The 24,591-nt window shown below is 47.0% G+C and overlaps 1 protein-coding gene across 1 annotated transcript in view; it reads right to left on the bottom strand.

Moving 5' to 3' along the window:
- The window catches only part of MGAT5 (alpha-1,6-mannosylglycoprotein 6-beta-N-acetylglucosaminyltransferase), a gene marked incomplete at both ends in the record, with an annotated part of 228,820 nt that overhangs the window by 32,794 nt on the left and 171,435 nt on the right, over nucleotides 1-24,591 (bottom strand). The window contains 2 exons of the mRNA XM_079710109.1: nucleotides 4,159-4,305; nucleotides 13,502-13,651. Coding sequence (XP_079566235.1) covers nucleotides 4,159-4,305; nucleotides 13,502-13,651 — 297 coding nt within the window. The remainder of the gene's footprint in view (nucleotides 1-4,158; nucleotides 4,306-13,501; nucleotides 13,652-24,591) is intronic.

The following is a 24,591-nucleotide window of genomic DNA, read 5'->3' as shown; positions in this document are numbered from 1 at the left end:
AACCCAGCACATTCTCCACCGGGCAGCACTCCAAGTTAACTTCCCCCGCTTAATGTACTCAGCTATTTCCTTATGCATTCCCGTTGATTAGGCATCGCTCTTATCACACTTCCATATCAAAATCTGAGCTCCTGGGAAACAGGAAATATGTCTTGATAAGTTCCCCCAATGCAGTGACTTAGTACCACAGGCCCTGTGGGGATACAGTGAACATCTGTCAGCTGACCTCTGCATCCCAGCCCTCCCACGGGAGCCCAGGACTGATGGAGTCAACTGTGGGAGGTCACTTGCTGAGCAGCTGTTGAAAGCCTCCCCCAGTGCCATTCTAACTGGAGACTCATTCCAGCACTGGTGGGACCATCTGAAAGGACAGGAGGAACCAAATGCCTGGGCGGCAGCTCCAACACCTATTCCCTTTTTATGCCATGAAGAATGAAAACCCTCTGTCACCTCAACAAAAAGCAAATTACTAAAGGATCACAACCGACAGCATGAACATACTTTTCTCAACAATTTCATACTGGCTGATCTGATCTATGTAACATTACATCATTCACTGGGAAAGGGTTAGATTGTGTTTAAGAGGGTCTTAAATTTTTTTCAGGAAAAAGTACTCAGTTGTAATACAGTGTTATCAAAGTCTTCAGAATTATCAAAATTTAAATTATTATCTAATTCTAATGATCAAGAAGGTATCAAGTCAGTCCAAAATACTTTTGATGAATCATTTCCCGAAGTCTTGTACATAGAAACTGCAGTAAGAAAACTGATGGGTTTCTTTGCTTTTCATGCATTAGTAAGTGAGACAGAGAAAGGCAAATACCATGTGATATCACTTATATGTGGAATCTAAAAAAATGATACAAATGAACTTATTTACAAAACAGAAAAAGACTCATAGACATAGAAAACAAACTTATGGTTACCGAAGGGGAAAGGGTGGGGTAGGGGGAGAGATAAATTAGGAATCTGGGAATAATGTATACATACTACTATATATAAAATGGATAAAAAAACAATGACCTCCTGTATAGCACAGGGAACTATACTCAATAGTTTGTAATAACCTATATGGGAAAAGAATCTGAAAAAGAAAAAATATATATATGAAACTGAATCACTTTGCTGTACACCTGAAAGTAACACATTGTATATCAACTATACTTCAATAAAAAATCATTTTTAAAGAGCCCTTAGCACATAGTAAGTGCTCCAAGAAATGTTAACTAAGATGGTTATTACCATGGGAAACCAGAAAAAAAAATCATGAGGGAAAAAGCATCATTAGAATATCACTGTAACAATGGTTGCAAGAAAGATCCACTAATACATGGTAAAAATAAATGGGCAAAAGTTGGAGGAGAACAAGGGTATTTGCATGGTCTCAAAGTACTTCCCCCAATATAGAGAAAAACAGTAACTTTATGGTGGAGAAACCTGGCAAACACGACCTTAACCAAGTGATCAAGGTTACATCACCAAGTAATAAGACATTGGTATCACGTTCCCCCTGACATGATACACTGAGGCCACATGACTTCTGTGGGACTCTTGCCAAAAATGTGTAACCTCAAACTAATCAGGAGAAAACACCAGTCAAATCCAAATGGAGGGACAGTGTATACAGAACAACTGACTGGTACTCTTTCAAAATGTCAAGGTCATGAATGACAGTGAAAGACTGAAGAATTGGCACAGATTGGAGGAGACTAAAGAGACATAACAGGTAAAGGCCATGTGGGAGCCTGGACCAGAAAAAGGATGTTAGTGGAAAAACTGGTGAAATCCAAATAAAGTCTATAGTTTAGATAATATTACGGTACCAATGTTAACTGCTTGGTTTTGACAATTACACTGTGGTTTTATAATATGTTACCATTAGCGGAAGCTGCATGAAGCATATAACCAAACTTTGTACTCTTTTTGCAGTTTTTCTTTAAGACTAATATTATTTCAAAATAAATAAAAAGCAAGTTCCAGCAATTCCACTCATAGGTATATATACCACAAAGAATTGAAAGCAAGGACTCAACCAGATACTTGTACACCCATGTTCGTAGCAGCATTTTCGTAATAGACAAGAAATGGAAACAATCCAAGTGTCGATGAACAGAGGAACGGATAAACAAAATGTGGGCTATTCATACAATGAAATATTATTCAGCCTTAAAAAGGAAAGATTCTGACACATGTAACAACACGAACGAACCTTGAAAACATGCTTAGTGAAATAAGCTGGTCACAAACAGTGTACGACGACACTTACATTAGGCACCTAGAATAGGTACATTTATATAGACAGAAAGTAGAGTAGTGGTTACTCTTCTATTCAGGGCTGGAGGAGGGGAAAATGGAGAGTTACTGTTAATGTACAGAGCTTCTGTTTGGGACAATAAATCTATGAGAGTGGATAGTGGTGATGATTGCACAACATCGCGAATGTACTGAATGCCAGTGAACTGTACACTCAAAAAAGGTTAAAATCATCGATTCTCACTGTGTATAATTTATCACAAAAAGTGGAAAAAACATCGAAAATTACAAATAATTATCCAATTTAGGCAGATGTAGAACTTCAGAGATTTCCTACATTCAAACGTAACACAGGAATGATTTATTAGCCCACATTTTCTACCCAGAGCTCCGAAGTTTCAAAGTCAGTCACACGCTAAAGCACAGATGCCTAAGTTGAGACATTCTCACTGCTGCGGACCATCCTTTCAAACCTTTGCAAAGAGTAAGTTCTTGGGTACCAGACTGAAGGTTCCTGATCTGTGTTCTGGTACCTGCCCCACAGCACGGGAAGTCCAAACACTGTGTGCATTAAGTGTTGCTGAGGAATGTCCCCCCGCCCCCCAAAATGAAGAACTCAAATTTACAATACTAGCAGAAGGAAAAAGCAAGTGTGCACGCACGCACGCACACACGCACGCACACACGCACGCACACGCCTCGTTAACCTTTGTCAGAGGTTATCTGGGCCATAGGTTCATCTTTTTCAGGATAATCTGTGGTCTTGCTGATCTTCTTCCATCTCCTTTGGCCCTTTCACCAGTGATGGGGAGGGTCAAAGAAAAGAACTCTCAGAATGATCAACTCTATTAACTGGTAAGTTCTCTGACTGAAAGGTAAAGAATAATCACGGAAAATGTGTTTTATATACTATTTGGGGAAGGGGGGAATGGGGTCAGGAGAAATGACCCAGAAAGGTTTAAAAGTAGCAGAGGTGAAAAATGTATGCTTTAGAAACATGCCCCGGGAGGGCTGCCCAGCAGTGTCCTCCCCAGTAGACGGTCCCAAATGACAAGGGCACTGGGACAAATCGACACTTAGAGGCTTCCTCCTTGAAAGCAGCCTGGAGAGCCACTTACGAACCGTGCAGAAATACATAAGAAATAATAAGAAGTCAATCTTATGGGTTCTTGCACATACGTGTTTCTAACCAGATGTAGAAACACCCAGCCTGGTCACTCACATGCTCTAAATGACTTTGGTTTATTGTCCCAAATAGAATCCAACTGCCTTCAATGGTGATTCATCACCCACTGTGGATTTTCAAGAGGACCTCCAAAGGCAATCCAAATAAGCCTTCTGCATATGGTTCGAGTGATGACAGGATTGCTTCTCAGGATGGCACCTGCTGACAGTCGGCTAAAATACCAGGCATACAATTCAGTTGCCCCAATACGTCTTTTTTCTCAAGGATGATGATTCTTCAAGGAAGGACCCCACGGCCCACTTTTTATTCCCCAAAGCTCTTCACAGAGAGTAGGTTCTTTAAAAATACCTGTTAACCCCTTGATTTTCTTTTTATTCCATAAACTCTAATCATCCAGGAAATCAGAGTTCAGCTAATTGGAAGACTGGCGATATCTGTTCAAATTAGGATGGAGATGGGGTAGGGCGAAAAGACCCCGTACTTTGTAGAAGAACGGAAATAGATGGAAATCCTGGCTCTGCCACTACTTAGTGAGGGGATGTAACCAAGTCATCCATCTCTCTGAGCCCCTGCACACCCTCCCCCTTCCACCCAACTAAGTGAAATGAAGTTGACAATACCTACCGTCCAAGGCTCTGAGGTTCAAATAGGTTCCTAGCACTCAATAAACAGCTACCATTCCTATGAGTGAAAGTAGAATGACTTTTATAGATGCTTACCTCTCTCAGAGTTGGCTTGCCAATGAAAAAGTCTGTGTTTTTGCTGCTTTTGGGTGGGTTGAACTTGGGATTCAGAAAAGCACATCCATTTGCGATGGCCTCCAAGGGAGCCGGGCCTTCATAAGGGAACCCAAGTCCAACAAACAGCTGTAAGACAGAGAAGCACACCACATGTAAACACATCAATCAGACTGGCATCCCTGGCTCACGGGGGTCTCTTCTGGGCTCCACTCCTGTGCTGATGCCTCTGAGACTCTGGAAAGTTCCCAGGCCCTGGTTGGGGGTGGATACATGAGAAGCCAGCTTACACTAGGACCTGAAAAACATGACCAGGGACCTTTAAGGGCCCAGGAAACTGCTCAGATCATTATGAATTTCCCTCCTTTGTAAAAAACTAAAGCAGTAAGTGTCAGGGTGGGCAGCTGAGGGGGTTGGGGGGTGGAGGTATTCACAGAATAAAAACAACAACAAAACCCAAGACCCAACAATAATCTTTCTGTAACTTACCAGGAGACATGACTGCAAAAACACTTGCTTAACTAAACAGAAGGTTTCTTCATTGAACCAAAGGAACAACAGGCCCTTTCAGTGATGCTGGGCAGAGGGACAGAAAGGTCGCTCGGCAGTTTGATTACAGTTCACATGGAGCTGCATTAAAACGATGGTAGGTCAGCAAACATGGGTTTTCATAATGGGGTTTTCGCTGGGGGACACCAGCATCTTGGGTTTTATTTTCCCCTCAATGTGGGGCGAGGGTGTAGAGCTGTAACTGGGCAAGGCTTTCCCACCCCAGCAAGTAAACCATGAGTTGTCCCCACGGCAGACAAGAGATGGCAGCAAAAACACATCTCAGAGTCCTCGCAGGGACCACGGCTGAGAGCCGCTGTGACAAAGGGGACTCCCTGCAGTTCAGTGGCACTGACTCCTGGGTCCAGAAATGAAACATCATCTCATAGAAAGGCATCCTTGCGTACCCTCCCCTCGGGGTACTTCACACCACTGGACGGCTGTGGGTCCTGATGGGCTTGGTCCAAGTCTAGGCTTGGTGACGTGTGAGATCTCCCTACCCGCATGAAGGAGCCTATGCTGAAATCTCTCCAGTCTCCCAGGCACATCAAGTGGCAAAGGATAACTGGGTCCCGGGGTGTCCTTTCCTTCTGCCATCATGTTGGGGAACATCCACATGGCCATGCCCCGAGAGTGAAGGATGCTGCTGAACTGGATACGGCTAGATGCTTGAGTCTCCTTTCCCGGGCCCTCTCCCCAGTAAATCTGTCTCTGCAGCTGCTTTAATTGAATGATGATTTGGAACACTTCTGCCTAGACAGCCCTGAGTCTAACCCCGGCAGCACTGGAAGATGCAACCCGTATGTGCTGGGCACTCAATCCCAGGGCTGAACACGCAGCGTGGCCCATGTTAACATATTGGAGAGTCATGAAGCCCCCGCAGGGAATTTTCTGGGGCAAAAAACTAAAATCTCAGGTTTTCTGGAGAGATGCCCTATCCTATAACTATGTTCTTCTGCACAGAACAGGGTACTTAACCTTTTTATTGTTTGGGAAGAATAACCTTTCATATCCTGTAAACCTTGAGATGACCCTCAGGGGCGTCCACAGAGGAGGGAACTGTGGAAGAAAAGCTTTGAGAAGCCAGCCGAGCTCTCACTGCTGGCTGGGTCATTTCTCCTGGAACAGAAGAACGGGAGACACAGGGGTGAGGGAAAACGTGGTAGCAGAAGAGCTTGGAAGCCGTCTGCTATGAGGGCATGAAGAATTAGTCCCAAGACAGCCCAGCTTTGTTAAATAGGAAGAACCCAGGGTTACTGTCCTTGAGGCTTTGGATCTCTGTGATCTGCCACCCCCAGCAGATTTTGGGGAGGAGGTGTCGGCTCTCCAGGGAAAAGAGGACCTCTGTCAGGCCGTGGCTGGGCTCAGGAAAGCACAGGGCTTCCAGATCCTGGAAGATGCAGACAGGGGTCTCCGTGGGTTTAACCAGGGGCCCACAGTGTTTTCTGACCTCTGAAAACCAGGGCCTGCCATGAAGTGCTGATACCTTCATCAACACTAAATTACAAAGAATAACTTTGGAGGAAATGTAGGAAGCACAATGGTTGTCTATTTAAACAGAAAATCCTGGGAAAAAAATTTAATTAGCTCCTTCAGGCCCACCAATCTGAACCCATTAATTAAAAGGATTTGAGGCTGTTGCTTAATGGACTCGAATGGGACCTAGGTTTAATTATATGTGAATAACAATTTGCACCACCTCTTCTGCCCTGCTGGCATCCGAATATCTCAGTACACATAAATACTTTGAGCTAACTCTCCGAAGCCTCACCATTTCAGAATGAAGCTAAAGCAAATACCACACAATTTCTTGGCAATGAGTCTTCTCGTCACGCTAATTAGGATCGCAGGAAATGCATTACTTGGAAACACCAAAATAACAGTTCTTTGTCACTTCTGTCAATAAGCAACCTTCCTTCTTGCTACCTGTGTACTCACTACCTGTGACATTATAATGGAGCAGATGTATTAAGGTCAAATAGCACACTTGAGGTTTGAATGACAACAGGATAGGCAGAGAGTTCATCACCGCCAAAGGGTATTCCATGAACTTTTTTTTTTTTTTTTTTTTTTTGTGGTACACGGGCCTCTCACTGTTGTGGCCTCTCCCGTTACGGAGCACAGGCTCCGGACACGCAGACTCAGCGGCCATGGCTCACAGGCCCAGCCGCTCCGTGGCATGTGGGATCCTCCCCCGGACCGGGGCACGAACCCGTGTCCCTTGCATCGGCAGGCAGACTCTCAACCACTGCACCACCAGGGAAGCCCTTCCATAAACTTTTGAGTGCTTATGGCCTTGCCACACACTGGTACCTTAACCACATTGAATTGCTTTTCCCCTAATTCTCCACTCCCCCCATCATTCTGCTCGCTTACAGATTTCCTTAGCACGGGGGCAAGAGAGACACTGCAAGAATGCATTCAAGTGCAGAGGCTTAACTCCTCAGGAGGACACAGCATATTTTACTGGTACTTCATCTGGCTTTCAGAAGCCTAGAACGTAATGAGGATCTTCCAGACGATGGGATATCTCCATGGCTGCAGCTCTGACTCCATCAATGAGCATTTCTAAATAGAGCTTTAAATTACATGCTCTAAAATTTAACTTTTGAACTAACACTAAGGAAGAGAGAACAGATGAAGCTCCAGGATTGGGAAGTCCCTACATGTAGACAAAGAGTTTAGTTAAACCACTCAGATTTTCACTCTGTGTGAAAGGAGAAACGAAATTGTTTTAAACCCCTAAGCGGAGTAGTTCACAAAGAATCCTTTAAAGGTGGATAAAGGTAGTTCTGAGATCAGGACAATGTGGTGATGAAGAGCACAAGCTCTGGAGTCAGGCCGACCAGGTTTCCAACCCTGACTGCATCATTTCCTAGCTCTGTAAATGTAGGAAATTGTTACATGCCTCCCTCTATAGAGTATCTGAGGTACACTGATAATGCATTCTCTCTAGCTATGGGCCTTAGTCAAGGTAACACAAGCTCTCTAAGCCTGTCTTTTCATGTGTAAAGTGGTGAAAGTAATCGTGCTTTATTTCACGGGGCTGCTCTGAGGATTCAAGGAGATATTTCATGGAAAGGATGTATTCCAATGTTTGGCACTTAGTAAATGTTCGCTAAACGCTAGTCCAAGTTCAAACCCAGGTTCAACTTTACGTGCAGCACATACATGACCTTTTGTTGTCTAGCTGGAGTTTGCTGTGCAGGAGTTGTGGTTGTGGGGTTTTACAAGAGGTTCAGCACCTGCTTACGTGTATTTATGAGTTCCCTGTGTTTCATAAAGTACCTGGATTAAAGAACAGGGAGGGGCATCCATCAGAAGAGAGAGAGGACATAGTTTACAGTGACTGCCTCAAGCAAAGGCCAGCCCCATGAGCCACATGTTATGGCTAAGCCTTACTTGTTTATTCTTCACATAATGATTGCGAATCGTTACATTTTTGATAAGAGGTATCCCTTTTATATCTTTAAAAAGAATCCATACAAGGCGGGGTATGGAGAAAATCTATTTTCCTGATAGGTGATGCTTTTGTGTAGCCGGCAGGGTCCCCTCTCTGGACATCTGTCTTCCCTTTTGTACCCAATGCTGATGGAAGAGAAAACAGTGGCCAAAATCTCTCCCATATATGTTTGGCTACACCCTCTCCTGGGCTCCATAAGCCCCTAACCTACCCTACCCGAAGACTGTCTCTTAAAGGTCTAGAAGGGCAAAGGAGACAAAGACAATGATACTTGCCAAGCACGTTTAAGCACCCCAGGTTAGTCAGTATCGGCCACTAAATCAAAGGTCATTTCCTGGAGACCAGCTCACTGGGTAGACTCCCAGACTCTGCCCACTATGTAAGTGGCCTTCCAGAAACAAAACAAAAAATCCAACGACAACATCAAGATCACAAATCCCTGCCCTTCGGTCATATGGAAGCCCCAGCACAAAATCCAGTGCATTGCAATTTGCGTTGCGAAAGCATATTACCCTGGAGATGGAGAGGAAGAGAACATTCAGATACACGTACAGCTGTAGATGCCGACCACCTTCAGCTGTGCCAGCATGCAATGTCTGCCATGAAAAGGCAGCTCAGGTGCACCTCCTTGGAGGAGCTGTCGCGGACCACCACTCTCACCCCAATAGCTCACCAAGCCTACCCCTCAGCTCCTAACGGTGCGGAGGCATCACAGGCCTGGCTCACCACCGCAGTTAAGACGGGCTCTAACAGTACCGAGGTCAGAGGACTTTAGTGATGAAGAGAGAATTCACGGAAAGGGCTTAACACAGGGAAGGGTTGGAGAGACGGTCGTGACTGTTGCAGTATAAAACCCCATGGTCGTGCCCCATGATAACATGAATGGGTTGTGTGTATTTGGGTGTCAGGAGGTGCCTTTCTTCTTGAAACCTCATTCGGAGAGGTAAATGAATCCTATGTCCATACGTTCTTCATTCTATATACATATGGGGGAGGGGAGGGGAGGGGGAGGATGGAGTGTGTGTGCATGTGTAAGTGTATATGCTAATTATTTTCCATCTAGCTGGAACGGGAATGGCTTTTGGGACCTGTCACCAGGACGAAACCTGCTTGACTGCCTGAGGTTGGATACTGGAGGACCTGAAGTAGACATGGAAGACGGGTTGCTCCAGCAGTAAGCTCGCTCTTGGGCTCTCTCTCACAGGGGCCTGAGGATGTGGGCAACACCATGGAGAGGCAAGCACGGGATATCACAAGGCCAGTGTCCCTTGTTGGGGAGATCTTGGAGATCTAGGCACATGATTCAGGAGAAAAGCAAGAAATCACTCCTAGGGGCATGGCCCCAAGATCCCAGACGGCCAGTGGATTTCTTCTGGACTCCTTCCTTCGTTCTTCATATGGTTATCTGAAGGCCTCTGCAAGCCAGGCCCTGAGAAGGTACCTGTCAACAGAATAAGCAGAGCCCCTGGATTCTCATGGAGCTGCACGAGGGTCTGGTCCACTGGTGGTGGCTGCCTTGGGCCCTGGGTCTTTGAGAGAGCTTGTGCAACCACATCCAAGCTCGTGGGAAGAGCCACGGTTGATAGGGGAGGTCAGACCCGAGGATGGAATAGAACAGGGACAGTAGTACATACTGCCTATCTTCCAACCCTGTCCGGGCTTCTAGGCGAGTCCCACAGCTAAGCTGCTGAGCTGACGTGGGAGGGGAAACAGGGCCGCCATGCCCCATCCAAGGGCTGGAGTGGGAAATGGCCAGAGTTGTGGGCAGAAAAGGTGTGTGCCAACAGCAGGGGCAGCAGCTGCTTCTTCCTCTGCTTCCCCACAGCCAGATTTGTTCTCGACTCTCACTGTCAGAAAGGGAGGTACCCGTTTGGGCTCACTCCAGATGCTCCTCCAAGCCAATGTGGGATGTGAATGCCCCAATCTGTAAGGATATTCCCCTGGTGAGACTGGGGGAGGTGGGCACAGGGAGGGGAAAATTAGGAAGGAGAAGAAAGAAATCACATTAAGAGAGATGGGGACTGAAGCCAAAAATAAAAACACGCCACCCCAGTTCAGGCCTTATTTGCTGGCTTAAATTGCTCTCCTGGAGTTTGCTGGCCCGAATGACTCGTCTCTGGTCTTTTGATAAATAATGAATTCATCCACATTTATATGCCTATTAGAAGAGTCTTCTACATTCAACAACTTCCCAGCTCCTGAGCCCCGACTTGAGGGTTACACTGAATCCCTCCCATCTCCATAGGCTCTGTGGGCCCTTCATGAGGGCCCCTCCTTGCACGCAGGGACACAATTCTGCTGAGGAGACAGTTTTCTGGGCTTGGTGCAGAGATTCAAAGATGGCTCATAAAGAAAAATACTAAGTCAAAAGCTGATTATGCATCAATCATTTCAATATGTCTCTAGACCTTGAGGGGCACCCGACTTGCTTCCCTCTCCCATGACGAGTCTGAGGAACGTGCAAATCCCATTCATTCCACACACATTTGCTTCTCTGCATCCCCAGTTCTGCACTTTCGATGTGGATTGGAATAAATCACTTTTAAATTGCTCAGAGACACCGAGGAAGGAGTTAGAGGCAGAAAGGGTTATAAATGCAAAGCCTGACTAGTCTTTAGTGTCATTATTCCAAAGCCCAAGATTCATTCATTTCAGGGCTGCTGCTGTGTTCTGGGTAGAAGGGGAGCCTCAGCGATACACTGCCTCATTTTCATCATATTTGCCGACCGTTTTAGCCATAATTCCACTCGGAGTCCTTTCATATATTCTAGTCCCCTGAACAGGAAATACAAAATGGGATCCGCGACATCCTCTGAAAGTACCAGTTTTTCAAGGATAAACAGATGACCCTTACACTCAAAAAAAAAAAAAAAAAAAAAAAAAAATTCAGCTGTAATCCTTGGGTAATCTCAGGCAATCTCCGACCTCATGGCCTGGGCCTTCCAGGCCTCTTCTCTGTTGCTCTCCAGACATCAGGGACCTTAGCTTCGGCCTATCTCTCATCCTCTGACAGGGTAAGTGGACGGTCTGTAAGTAAGTGTTCTTTTAAGATCTGTAAGGCTGAATAAGACATTCACACAGCTGGGTTAATAGAAGCGTGTGGGACAGTGATGACAGAGAAGCAGCGCTGCCAACTGTAATTTTAAAGGAGCTTGAGCTTTTCCCACAATCTGATGTGGGGAAAAGTAAAATGAAGCAAAAATAGCATTGCAGCTAAAGAGCCTGGACTTTCTAATGATTCTAAAATGTCCTCCTAAGACAGAAGGTGAACGGAAAGCAAACAGTGCAAACCGGGGAGCACTGGTGATGGCCACCGTCATCAGACTGCAGATGACCTTGTAAGGAAATAAAATCTTAATGAAACAAACCAGATCTTTGGCCAAGGAGAGAAATTTATCAAGTGAATTTATTCATGGCATCACACACATGACTTGGGAGGTAGAAATGATCAAATGCATTTACCTATGGAGAAACTGAGGCAGAAAGGAGATGCAGATTCTTTTGGCTTGTGAGTATCCACTGAATGTTGTTAAGTTTGTATGTTTATTCATGAGGCTGGTACGTCGAGGGCCTAGCAGAGCTTTCACTTGCAATAAAAAAATCACGAGTCAGGGTTACCTCCAGGGTGACCTCAGTGGCAATGGACAAGCCCAACTCTCTAGTCTATTTCCTCCTGTTTAAAGTTAACAGTAATACCTGCCCTGCCTAGCTCTGAAGGCTGTGGTGAGAAGTAAACAGGACAGCACATACGAATATGCCTTCCCACACTGAATTATCACCCACACTGATCAGAAATGCAACGATGCCACAGACGCTCATCCACTCGGCCTCTCCCCTCTACCTTGACAATGAAAATGAAGTCAGGACCAGAGCTGAACAATTCACTATTGATAATGCAGGGCAGGGATCGTGCTTGTTTTCTTTGCTCCTGTATCCCTTGCATGATGCCTGGCACATAGGAGCTGCTCGAGACATATTTGTAAAATTCACAAATAAGAGCTTATTAATAAACATGAATTTTCATGATATGTATTGCAATCCTCTTTACTTATCTAAATAATTTACTGAAATCTGATATATGTGTCTAATACCTGTGGTGTTATCGTGTTCAATACCATAACCCTTTTAATGGATTGCAGTATTTTACCTAAAGAACGTGTAGCATTTAGAGGCGGGAATCAGGAATCTCTGAGATAAACATGTGAAAAGATGCTCTACCTCACTCATCAAGAGAGAAAGGTAACAAGCACTGACTGATAGCCTGTATAATATCTGCGGAGCCATTTTGGCTATAACCTTTAAAACTAAAAATGTATATATCCTTTAGCCCAGCTATTTCTCATACGGAAAGATTCTTAAGATATATATGTTTAATTTTTTTTAAAAAAGAGCCCATTAATAAACATGAGGAATACATCAACGTGCCAGCCAACCCTTCAAGGCCCAACATTGATCTATGTGCAGGTCCCCTAACCTCACCGGGTGCGTCCATGTCAGAATGATAGAAAGGACAGAGACCACTGGGTGGACGCCCCCAGGATGTGAAAACACCACGCTCATCATGCTACTGAAATGACCGTCCATCAGTTGCTCCTACCCACCTACCCACACCACGTGGCCTGAATTCTACATCTGTGACATTCAGACCCTCAGCCCCTTATCAAATTTTATCTTCCACTATTTCCCGACACACAGACGCGCTGGGTTGGTCTCTTGACTCTCCTGGGTGTGTCATCTCCACCTCTACCACCTGACTCACTGCCGTCTGTGCCAAATGCCAGGTGCATCCACACCCGCATCCTTCATCTCTCACAGCTCTCACGATGCCTTCCTTGCTCCCTGAGCCCCCAAGGACTCTTCCCTTGTCTGAACTTCTCCAGTGTCCAGTACAAATGTTTTGAAGAAGCGGGTGTGATGAAAAGCTAGTTGGGGGACGGGTTCCTTGAACAGGGGTGATTGGAGAGGTGGAGGAGTTAAGTGCCCCGGGCTTGCTGGGAAAGCTGCTGCTCTCTGAGGACGTCTGATACCCTACTTTTCCTGTTTGCCACCATGTCCCCAGCCCCTCACTTGATGCTTCTTGGCACAAAGCAGGTCCTCAGTAAATAAGTTTTCAATGGTAGCAACCTCCTTTCACAATTTGCTAACTTTTAAGCTACAGCTAGTCTAGAAAACCACTGCCCAGCAATGACCTGAAGATCAACGGTACCACTGAAAAGAAAGCACCGAAGATTCTGATCCCATTTGCAGTGGCAAGAGAAACAAACCTCCGCACAACAATACTGATGCATTTTTACAAAACTACAAAAAACTTACCTTGGTTTCTCGGAGAAGAAACTGCAAGTCCCGTCCACTGAGGATCCCATGGTTTTTCACGTAACTGGGAATGTTCTTTGTGCTGGAGCCATAAACAGTCGCGTGCACTTCCATGTATGTGTGAATGATGTCCAAGTAGAGTTTCTTATTCTAAAGAGGGGACACAAGGAGAAGGTATTTCGCTTTTCGTTCTCATAAAAACCTGCCTCATAGCTGGAGGCCAAAGAGACAGGAGCTCTTAACATGGAGATTGCATGAATTTGGCAACCCAATTCCTAAAACTTCTTTCAAAAGTAATCTGACTGGATTTGGAGGGTAAAAACAGTCACATGGATACTGTACAATTCTGCAAGAAGAAACATATCCTATAGTGACATACTACTGAATATCAACGATGGCTCAAGACCAATTGTTTTGAAGTATTGTCGTAGCCTTGTAAATTACAGGGGACCCAACACTGTGCTTTTGGCTTGTCCTCCTTATGGGGGAGTAAGTTTGGGGAAGGAAATCTCAGAGAAGGCGGTCAGTTGGATTGGAATATTTATCTGGAGACGCTAAACTGTCCCCGAGGAACGCAAACATCCTCAGCTCTTGCCAGTATTTCTAGTGATGATTAACTCATGTTTTCAGAACTGGATCCCACCTAATTCGGATCATGGGGGGATGAGAGTTTCCCACAATATACACTGATTGACTCAGCAGACGCAGAGATAATGAGAATATCCAGGTAGACAAAAGTGGAAAAAACATTAAATGGAAACTTTGATGAGCCCTGAAACATTCAAGAGTAGTTTTACTTTTCTTAGAAGCAAAACAAAACCTCTCCTCTGTGTTGGTAGGTACTGAATTTCGAGGCACATTTTCTAAATCAAAACCACCTGCAAGGAGGAAGCAAGCTCCCTTTCCCTTCCTCTTCACGTTTCCGTGTGACTAAGTCACACAAGCTGGATTTTGTGGGTTGTCTTACAGGTTTTTTTTTTCTGGACATTTGAAAGATTCAAGTTCTGTAATGTTTTCCAGTTGTATAAAAGTGGGACTGGGTTTTTCCCATTTGAAGCCTGTTTTCACACACTCCAGAAAGTGTAATAATCGCCGGTTTTGTGACTTGAGACCTCAAGGGACATGGGGGTGTGGCATCAGCAGCCACAGAGCACATGATGGGGAAGCTGGCTCTGAAGAGAGGACGGGCAGCAACACCCCTGGGGTGCAGGGCCCTCACTCTGACCTGGTAGGGCAGCTCCAGGCATCCTGAGCCTGGTTCAGGGTCTACCCTCTGCCTACATCTCGCAGGTGAGAATATTACAAAGCACTCAACTTTGGGGGATACATGTTTCAAATCCTGTATCCGAAGTCTTCATGACTGGAAAAACAGTACAGTCCACATTCTCCATTTTATGCACTGAACGATTTTGTTTTGTTTGGAGTCAATCAAGTCCACCCCTGCACCCTACTGTGTGAATAAAATGAACATTCCGACTTAAAGTCTAATTTCATGCCATGTTCGGCGTGGCTGGAAGATGCTAAATTCATTACCTCAGAGATGTATACCCTTCCATTCGTGCAGACGTGACTAGGAACAGTTTATAAACCATGACTCCCATTCAGCTTGAGCCAAATTTAGGATCATCTTCCTGCTGTGAGTTAACTGGAGGGTGTCTATGACACAGTTTTTGTGCTAGAGGGACCTGATTACTCCTGAGCCCACAAACCCCCTTTCTCAGGGGCTCTACCTCCACCCCAGCCCCTGGTAGGTAGGCAAGTGTTTCTGTAACCCTGCCCACCCCCTGCCACTCCTGACCGGCCCAGTGTGTGTCTGACCTGAGGGGGACCCATCCCCAGGCTGGCCGGCAGCCTGGGACACTGTGGCCGGGCTCAGGACAACGAGCTGAGCTGTTCAGACCCTCTCTCAGGAGCTCAGAATCCTGCTCAGAGAGAGATGACTGACAGACGGCTGGGGTTTTGGAGCAAAAAGGTCATTCAGTGTTGGAGTCCGGGCAGTTATGGACCAGATGCAAGTTCTGGGGAAGTCAGATGCCAGTCTTGGGGGTGGGGGTGAGAAGAGAACCAGGTAAGAGCTGAAAGGAGGAGAGGGAGACAAAGCTGCATAATGGGTAATAAGAGGGACCTGGAGTGACTGCGACCTAGCCATTCCCCCTGTAAGTGTGACAGAAAGAGTGCAGGGGTGGGGAGGGAGAAGGGGAGAAGGAGGGGGGAGGTAGAGGGAGAGGGTGAGGGCAAGGGGGAGGAAGAGAGAGAAAGGGGAAGGGGGAAAGAGGAGGGGAGGGGGGAAGAGGAGGGGAGGAGGGAAAGAGGAGGGGAGGGGGGAAAGAGGAGGGGAGGGGGGAAAGAGGAGGGGAGGGGGGAAAGAGGAGGGGAGGGGGAAAGAGGAGGGGAGGGGGGAAAGAGGAGGGGAGGGGGAAAGAGGAGGGGAGGGGGGAAAGAGGAGGGGAGGGGGGAAAGAGGAGGGGAGGGGGAAAGAGGAGGGGAGGGGGAGAGAGGAGGGGCGGGGGAGAGAGGAGGGGGAGAGAGGAGGAGGAGGGAGAGAGAAAGGGAGGAGGAGGGGGAGACAGACTGATGAGGCGGTGGGAGGGGGAGGAGAGAGTTAGAAGAGGGGATGGAAAGAAAGGTAAGAGGAGGAGGACGAAGGGAGAGGAAGAGAGGAGAGAGTGAGAAAAGAAAGGAGAGAGACAGAAGAGAGAAAAGCAGGGCCCAGAGGTGCTTCTGGGTCCCACCCCATCGGCCCAAGAGTCTGTCTGGATCCTTAGAATAATAGCAGCTGCCTAAACGTCCCCCCCTCCTCACCAACTCTTTTGTCTGGGCTACTCTGGGTGGACCCCTCCCATCTAAAGGGAGGCCTGTCAGGATGTCATGCAGGGCTTTTGGCAGGGACGGGGGTGGGGGCAGGCATCTTTTCTTTAATTAAGCAAATAGAGACATTTCCCTGTGAAAAACTAGCTGCTAACTAGTCAGGATGGACCAACAGCCCCTGAACCAGGTCGCAGTGAGCGACAAAGGAGAACAGTGAATGATCACCCAAGTCCTAACCTGGAGATGAATACTCACTGCAGACAAACTCGAGGTTAGGATTCCCACACCAAATGCCTGGGAAGACACATGTCCTGCCATCCATCCCAGAAAAGGTTGGGGCTCCTTGAAGCTTAACAAGGGGGCAAGTTCAGGCAAAGAGAAAGAAGTATATGCCAAGGCTGATAAAGTCTATCAGCCTTATTAACAAGAAAGCACGGTAAAGTCTGAAGGCAGAAATTCCCTTCAGAGAGGATTTCTGTAATTTCATGGAGGAGGAAATCACAACAGGTTATTAGAGGGAAAAAGAAATGTTTCAGATATAACCCTAACCTTTCAAGATGACATGACAATGAAGTGATTCCACCTCAGGTCTCTTGTTGCCACTTGTCAGAATGCTGAAGAAATCTGGCCAGGGTGATTCCCCAGGGTGATTCCAGGGAGGAGCCGCCCCCTTCCTTCCCAAAGTGAATGCTCACCGGATGCGAAGGGAACTCAAAGAGGCATCGCCAGCTCCAAACCACTGCCTGAATTTCCCAAAATCCAACTGCCTCCTGGACCTCCCCTCCTGGGTTGCCACGGACACTTCCACGCCTTAAGGGGTCATTCAGTGCCTTACTTTCCCAGACCAGAAACCCTATCCCCAGGCTCCCGATCTCAGTGACGCATTCGTCTCCTAACCAGGTACCAGAATCACGCTTGGCATTCCACACATCAAATTAGTCACAAAGCCCTGCTGATTCTGCCTCCGTAATATCAAGTTGTCTCCTCCTCTCCAGGCTTTGATCCTCGCTCACCTGGACTGTGCCAGGATGAACACAACCAGCATCTTAAACAATCTGCCTGCAGCTCAAAAAGGTGATGCAACTAGTCGGTGGTTTCTACAAGTGAGCAGCAGTGCTGGGACGGATTGCAAAAGAATCTGTATGGCTCGATGCCATTTTTTAACCATGCAAAGCAGTAGTAGTCAATGTTATGCATATCAACAATATTTTTACATATGGGCATTTGGAGTTAACTACAAAAATATGCATTGGGGATGACAGATACAATTTCCAGCTATTGATCACTGAGGAGGGAAGGGAGGGTTTGGGAAGGCGGATGGAGCTTTCGTGATATTTGAACTATATCATTTTTCTCTTAAGAAAACTATTGGGGCTTCCCTGGTGGCGCAGTGGTTGAGAGTCCGCCTGCCGACGCAGGGGACACGGGTTCGCGCCCCGGTCCAGGATGATCCCACATGCCGCGGAGCGGTTGGGCCCGTGAGCCATGGCCGCTGAGCCTGCGTGTCCGAAGCCTGTGCTCCGCAACAGGAGAGGCCACAGCAGTGAGAGGCCCGCGTAGCACAAAAAAAAAAAACCAAAAAACTATTGGACAATATCAACATCTATACATCTGGGTCGTGGGCATATCTGATATATTTCACAATTGAAATAGAAAAATTTAAATACAGGCAATCAAGGAAGAACAGAAACCAGTCGGTAGGACACCAAAGCCTGCACCACTGCCATCTCACTGGAGGACCTAGTTTTTGCCATAAAGAGGTTCAAAGGATCTCCGTCTCTCCTCGATGGAAAATGCTATCTTTTGTGTGTAAGAAATAAGGACAAATTAGGAGTTTGGGATTAACATATACACACTACTATATATAAAATAATAGATAGATCTATAATAAAAATATAGATAACCAACAAGGACCTACTATATAGCACAGGAAACTCTACTCAGTATTCTATAATAACCTATAAGGGAAAAGAATCTGAAAAAGAATAGATATATGTGTATGTATAGCTGAATCACTCTGCTGTACACCTGAAACTATCACAACATTGTGAATCAACTATACTGCAATAAAAAATAAAAATTAAGAAAAAAATTAAAAAAGGAGAGAAGGCGCTGCAGTTTTGTAAATTAATCATGGTCCTGGCCTGCCTTTCCCCACCCACGGGAAGGCCCCCAGTGGGAGGGGTGTGTGTGCAACAGGGACCCCTCCCCTCCTGATTTTGGACATCTAGGTCCACGGTCAAGGTGACACCCCAGAACTGGGGGTCCCACTGATCCAAGAACTGGATCAATATCACTCTCCAGAAAGCTTTCCTCCTCTGACTTAAGAGACCAAGGTCAGAGAAAATTGTCTCCACCATAAACCCCATCACCTACAAATTTGTTGAGACACAGTCCAAAAGGGCTGGCAGGGAGTCACCACCCCGCAGCATGCCACCACCCCTGTCTTGGGGGTGAGATGTGCCTCCAAAAGGTCCCAGCTAGCAGCCTGCAGCCCCTCAATGCTCTCAGTCTTCAGTTCAATTTAAATTCCCATTAAATACAACCAATCAAACCAATTAAAATTTCAATCTACCTAAACTCATTTAAATCTACCTAAACTCATTAGGAGGCAGGGGATGGGAAGATGCTAAGGAAAAGGACAGAACATGCTGGGGCCAAGGAGCAGGGCTTTCAGTGTGTAGCTGGCGGCAGCTCTGTTTGTAGAACTGGTTGTAAGATATTCAGAGCTTGAATCGAGAGCTTTAGGAAAACAATTCAATCTAAAGCAACACTCGCTTGAGTCCTTAGCAGGGGGAGAGGTAGAAGGCAGAACCGCACAATCTGGAGCCCTCTTCTTTTCCAGCTGGTGAATTAGCGGTACAGGAAGGCTCTCTGGCGAATGGCAGCGTTCTGAGCTTTGGGTTGCAGTGGACATTATGTACTTTTCTCCCCATCAGCACCCTTGCTCCCATGGCAGATACGCACATCCTTCTCCTGGACCCCCTTTCCCCTCATCCACATGGCACCTTGTGGCCTCCCATTTAAAAAATAATAATTCTGCTGCGCTGCACGGAGTTAGTTGGTCCATGGAGAGCACCTGGTAAGTTCTAAGCCAGTGGGCGTCCTGCCCAGGAAGGGCTGAATGGGTGCAAAGAGCCAATCCCTCTCCAGAGCCAAAGCAGTGAGTTGGAAACCAGGCTGCTGAAGCCAGCATCAGTCCTGTTGCATGAAGGTCAGGCTCCAGACAGAGAGAAAGGAAGTTGTCACAAAGAGAAGGTTAAGTGTGAGAGGGTGCATGTCCCAGCAGGGTATTGGTCCACTGTTCCAGTTACATCTCTGCCCAGGGCATGCCTGCCCTTCCCTGGGTTCTGAGAGTCCCCCAATCCTAAGCTAGGAAAGCTGGGCTTCTGCCATTTCAGCAGAAAGAATCCTGAGAAGTACACTTGTGACCAGATTCTTTATTTTGAGCATCATGGATTTTTAACCATTTTAATAGTAGCTTCCTCTTCTTCCCTGGCAAATACAGGAATTGGCTTATTCCATGACTTTATGAACGAATATACAATGATGAATCATATATTTTCCTTAGGAAACCACAAGGCCATAGAGTATGCCTCACCCCACACTAGCCATGGAAGCCCTTACTGATTTGCTACTGTGATGTATCTTCCTGAAAGTCTGGGGCTGGGCTTGTTGACTCTACAGAATGAAGATCTTGTACATCTTTCTCTACTCCAGCCTCCTCCATTCACTCTGGCATCCATCCCCTCCTGCTTGTACTGCTGTCCTCGTCTCTGAGTGGAGCTTCTTGTCTGAATGGTGACATCCCTTCCGAGCCTTCTCAGATTCCCCGCACTGCCTGCTCTTCTTTCTCTTTCTCGGCTGGTGCTCACACAAGCCAGGCTCCCCTCCGCTGTCTCACTGAGAAGAAGCTACACCAGGGATGAGGGGCATGGGTTGGGGAGGGACCTCCATCCCCAAACAGCATCCCAGATGTATGGGACGCCAGTTCCCTGGGACATGAACCAGGGCCAAAGAGAAGCAGGAAACAGGAGGGAGCCTCTTTTCTCGCTTCTACAGACTCTGCCAAGGTAGAGCCAGTCCCTCCTTACAAACCTTCCAGGGGGTCCAGAGTGCCCAGCGCCCATGCTGCTGTGTCTGTGTGGCTTCTGGTGAAGCAGGAGCCAGCCTGCATCCATCTGGTACTTCACCTGGCCCTTTGCCTTCATCCTTACAGCCCTGGGCTTACACCTCCTTCCTCAACAAGTAGTAAGATATCAATCTTTGTCTCAGGCCCCCTTTCTAGAAGCTCTGGGCTAAGACCCTATTTCTAGGATCTCAGTCCTTCAATCCACCGTCCCCAGTGCCACACTTTCCAAAACTGAAGATCTAGCTCCCCTCTATACAAGTTTTCAAAGGCTCCTCATGGCAATGAGAGACCACTTCCCCAACTGCACACACGAGGATCTCCCCAACCATGGGTTTCTACAGGCTCCCCAGCTTCACCTCCGGCAACGCCCTCTCCTCCTTTGCTTAAGGTCCCCCTACAACTTACTCCATATTCCCGAACCTCTCCTGCTCTCTCGCATGTGTCTGGCCTGCCGTCGCATCGCCTTCCCCTGAGATGCCCTTCCTTCCTCCTTCCTTTTCTCTCCTGAATGGACTCCTTCCCCCTCATCCTTTACAAGCTGGCGTTCCTGAGCTCACCCAGGGGAAGTTAGCTACCACCTCCTGTGTGCCCTTGGTATCTTCCTGCTTGGCCCCCTCGGGCTGAGCTGTCACTCTATGTGTCCACGCGATGGGGCTGTGAACTTCTGAAGGTCAGGACATTGTAGGTTCTGTGACTGCGCAGACCTGGCACAGGGCAGGTGCTCGGTAAGCCCACACTGGCTGCAGGAAGAAGACTAAGAGGGCGCACGAACGACAAGGCGTTTACAGGGAAAGATGTCTCAGGCATGGCCCAGCTCCCCCCCCTACTGTAGCCTCGCCCACCTTCCCACCCTGTTTCAGGAGCCACGTTCTTCTACATCAGAACCTGTTCCCAGCAAATGAGCTTAAAGTCCGTGACTTTACCTAAGGATGTATTTGAATCAAAATAAAATAAAAAGAGAGTTGCAAAACTTAAAAGATATACTTCCTGGTTGATTCATCTTCCTTTCAACATAGCTACCAAGTATAAGGTTCTCTCTTGAGTTATGAGGTCCAAGAAAGGGAGGGAGCAAGAGAGGGACAGAAAGAAACTACCTCACCTGCCCACTCCTGAAATGGAAAATTCACCGAAGATGAAAAATGCTTTTATTCCAAGGTTAGAAGTCAAGTTCTAAAATGCAAATCTCTGTGAATTTCAGCAGTGAAGCAGAAACAATTTACATTGCAGAATAATTTCAAGTCTTTGCAGTCCTTGGCTCGTTTATTTCAAGTAGCCTCCCAAGGTTAAGATGGGTGTGTGTGGGTCCTTGCTCTCTCCCACGCAGGCCTCGTAGGGCTCTGGAAGACTCCAGGAAGCTAAGATTCTTAAAGCCTACCCACCTCTCACTCCTTCTCCCCCCAAACCCTTACCTCTCTAGGAGACAGGATGGTGCTCAATAATTACAGGGGGAATAATAACAAGAGGAAACTTGCTCTCGTCTCCAGCCTGGCTGGCAGTCCAGCTATGGGCCCACGGGCAATAAAAAGAAGGGACTCTGCTTGTTTTTGCTGTATTGGGCTCCACACTTACTCTTTTTTAGAAAATTTTTTTATTTTATATTGGACTATAGTTGATTTACAATGTTGTGTTAGTTTCAGGTGTACAGCAAAGTGATTCAGTTATACATATACATGGATCTATTCTTTTTGAAATTCTTTTCCCATGTAGGTTATTACAGAATCCTGAGCAGAGGTCCCTGTGCTATACAGTAGGTCCTTGTTGGTTATCTATTTTAAATAGACACTTATTCTTGACTGGACCTCACCTGGTATAAATTACAACTCATCTAGAGCAGTGGGTGAATAGTCAAGTCATATGTAAGGCTGCCCTCAATTATGAAAGGAGTGGTTCTAGAGCCTACGTACCTTTGTGTTTGGGACGGAGGACAAAAGAACAGAGTGAGTGAAAAGGAAAGAATCTTCAAGAGCCCTTGACTTATTATTTATTCTCCACTGTCTGGTCAGGTGAAGATTTTGGTCTCTGGCCTAAAGAAAGAAACTGGGAGATTTCTATGGCTAAATACATGAGTAACGCGGAAGGAGCCATCAGCCCTGTTTCTGCAACTTGATGGATCTACAAACAGGGGATAATACCACTTCCCAGTTCTATTAGACACTGACTATCTGTGCTGAGCTAGAAATGGGAATAATGAAATGTATGTAAAAACTGTTTAAATACATACTCTTAGTTTAAAACACAGAGTGCTAATAGTGCCCTGAGCCATCAACCTAGCGGTGAGTTCGGGGATGGCTAGAGCCTTCGAGTCACTGCCCAACGGCCCCCCTCCAGATCCTGCCCTCAGAACCAGTTGGTTAATTAGTATGCTTCCCTGTTCCCAGCACTTTCAGGTTTCCGGGATCTCTCTGCCTTAGCACTGGAGCTTTCTGCTACTTAACGAATGCCTTTTAAAGGGCCCTGGGGATGTGCCAGCCAGTTTGTAAAAACAAGAAGCCCTTTGACACGACCTCCTTTCTGCTTTGAGACGGGCAGGAGGTCTTCAAATTGTAAAGCTGGCTGGTCTCCTCAGCAATGCAGACGCAGTCACTTCGGGATAATGTTACCCCTCACTCTGCTCCAGCCTGAAAGCCACAAAGCCCCACCCCCCACCCCCCCGACTATGCCACTGTGCTCAGAAAACAGGCTGAAAGGTTGAAAACAGACCACTGCATCCTAAATGTGTAACCAGGCTCTTTCAGGAGCTCCGCTCTTCAGTCTGTCTGGGCAGTAATCACAGAAACAAACTGTCCCGTGACAAAGAGAGAGCTGTCATGATGGAAGGTTAGAAAACAAAGAGGTTGCCTGGCAAATGGGAAGCTGCATTTTCTATAGAACCTCCACAGGGTCAGTGACTTGTGGATGGAACGGACTTGACCTGAGAGACTCATCCACTCCTGACAAATTGGAGATGATGATATTCTGATGGGCTTTGGCCCGCGCCCTGCAATCAGATGCTGTCTGATGACAAAGGAGACCTGGCCGCTGTGCAGGAGTGTCCTGTGTGTCTCCAGGGAAGGCTTCTGGAGCACTGGGGCTGGGCACCACCTCGGCAGAGCAGCAGGACAGCCATGGAAGGTGGGACAGTGTGCATACGGGCTTGCTTCGCCCCTTACACCAAGGCCCCAGAGGCCAGCAATCAAACATGGGTACCAAGTGCCCCCCAAAGTGAGCAGCCAGCCCACGTCCCCACACCCCAAGAGGGAAGGAGGGAGGCCGTCCTGGGGGAGCTGTGGGCTGTTCCCCTCTGCTACCTAACCAGGTAAGAAAGGCATCTAGGGGACCACTTGCAGAGCTTCACGTGCACTCCCGGGAATTTCTGAGGCACACAGATAAGTGCCAGACCCAAGCCCTGCAATGCCTCATGGGTGGAGACTGGGGTCAACAGGATGCCCTGAAGGAGGAATCGTGAGCAGGGCCTGCTTTGGCATCTCTCAGAGCTCCTAGAATTTCTCAAAGGAATGGATGCCGGTTTCTCTTGGTGCAGGTGTGGACCCCACAGAAGGGCACCTGACTAAGTCCTACTGGGAAGGGCTCTGTGCAAGGGGCAACGGGTAGTGTGGGCTACCAGAAACTGGTAGCAAGAGGAAGCCACTCGACCAGTCTGAGGTGGCATTGCCTATGATAAGGGAACATATTACTGTTGATGAGTGATCTGTGGGAAGAGGGGGACCCCAAGGACCCACAATAGTCCTGCAAGAGAAAAGGTCCAGATCAGGCAACTGCTGGGACTAGGTAGCATTCATACTGGATGCTGCCAGTAAAAGCTTACCTGCCCTCTCCCCACTGTACCTCTTGGGAGAACTATCAGCAGCTGGTTTGGGAGGTAGGAGGACGGTGGGGAGGGTAAGAAGGTGCCCTACAAGTTGGGGAAACAAAGATGCCACACCTGCCACCTCCCCTTCAGGTTTCCCAGGTGAAGCTGCACTTAGAGGCAGGAGGGAAGGAGCTTAACTTGAAATGATGTTCAGAGTTTCAAGTATTAAACTAAAGTGGATACTTCCATTACTGCACTTGGATTGTTCTTGGGACTAAAAGTAACAGAAAGGTTTTTTATTATTTGAGAGTTGCAAGGACCTGCCAAAATTGGATCCAAGGGGAAGAAAAGACAGTACAG

This window comes from Hyperoodon ampullatus (genome assembly GCF_949752795.1).
Source record: "Hyperoodon ampullatus genome assembly, chromosome: 8".
Classification (NCBI taxonomy): Eukaryota; Metazoa; Chordata; class Mammalia; order Artiodactyla; family Ziphiidae; genus Hyperoodon; species Hyperoodon ampullatus.
This window is presented reverse-complemented; position numbering and strand designations above follow the sequence as displayed.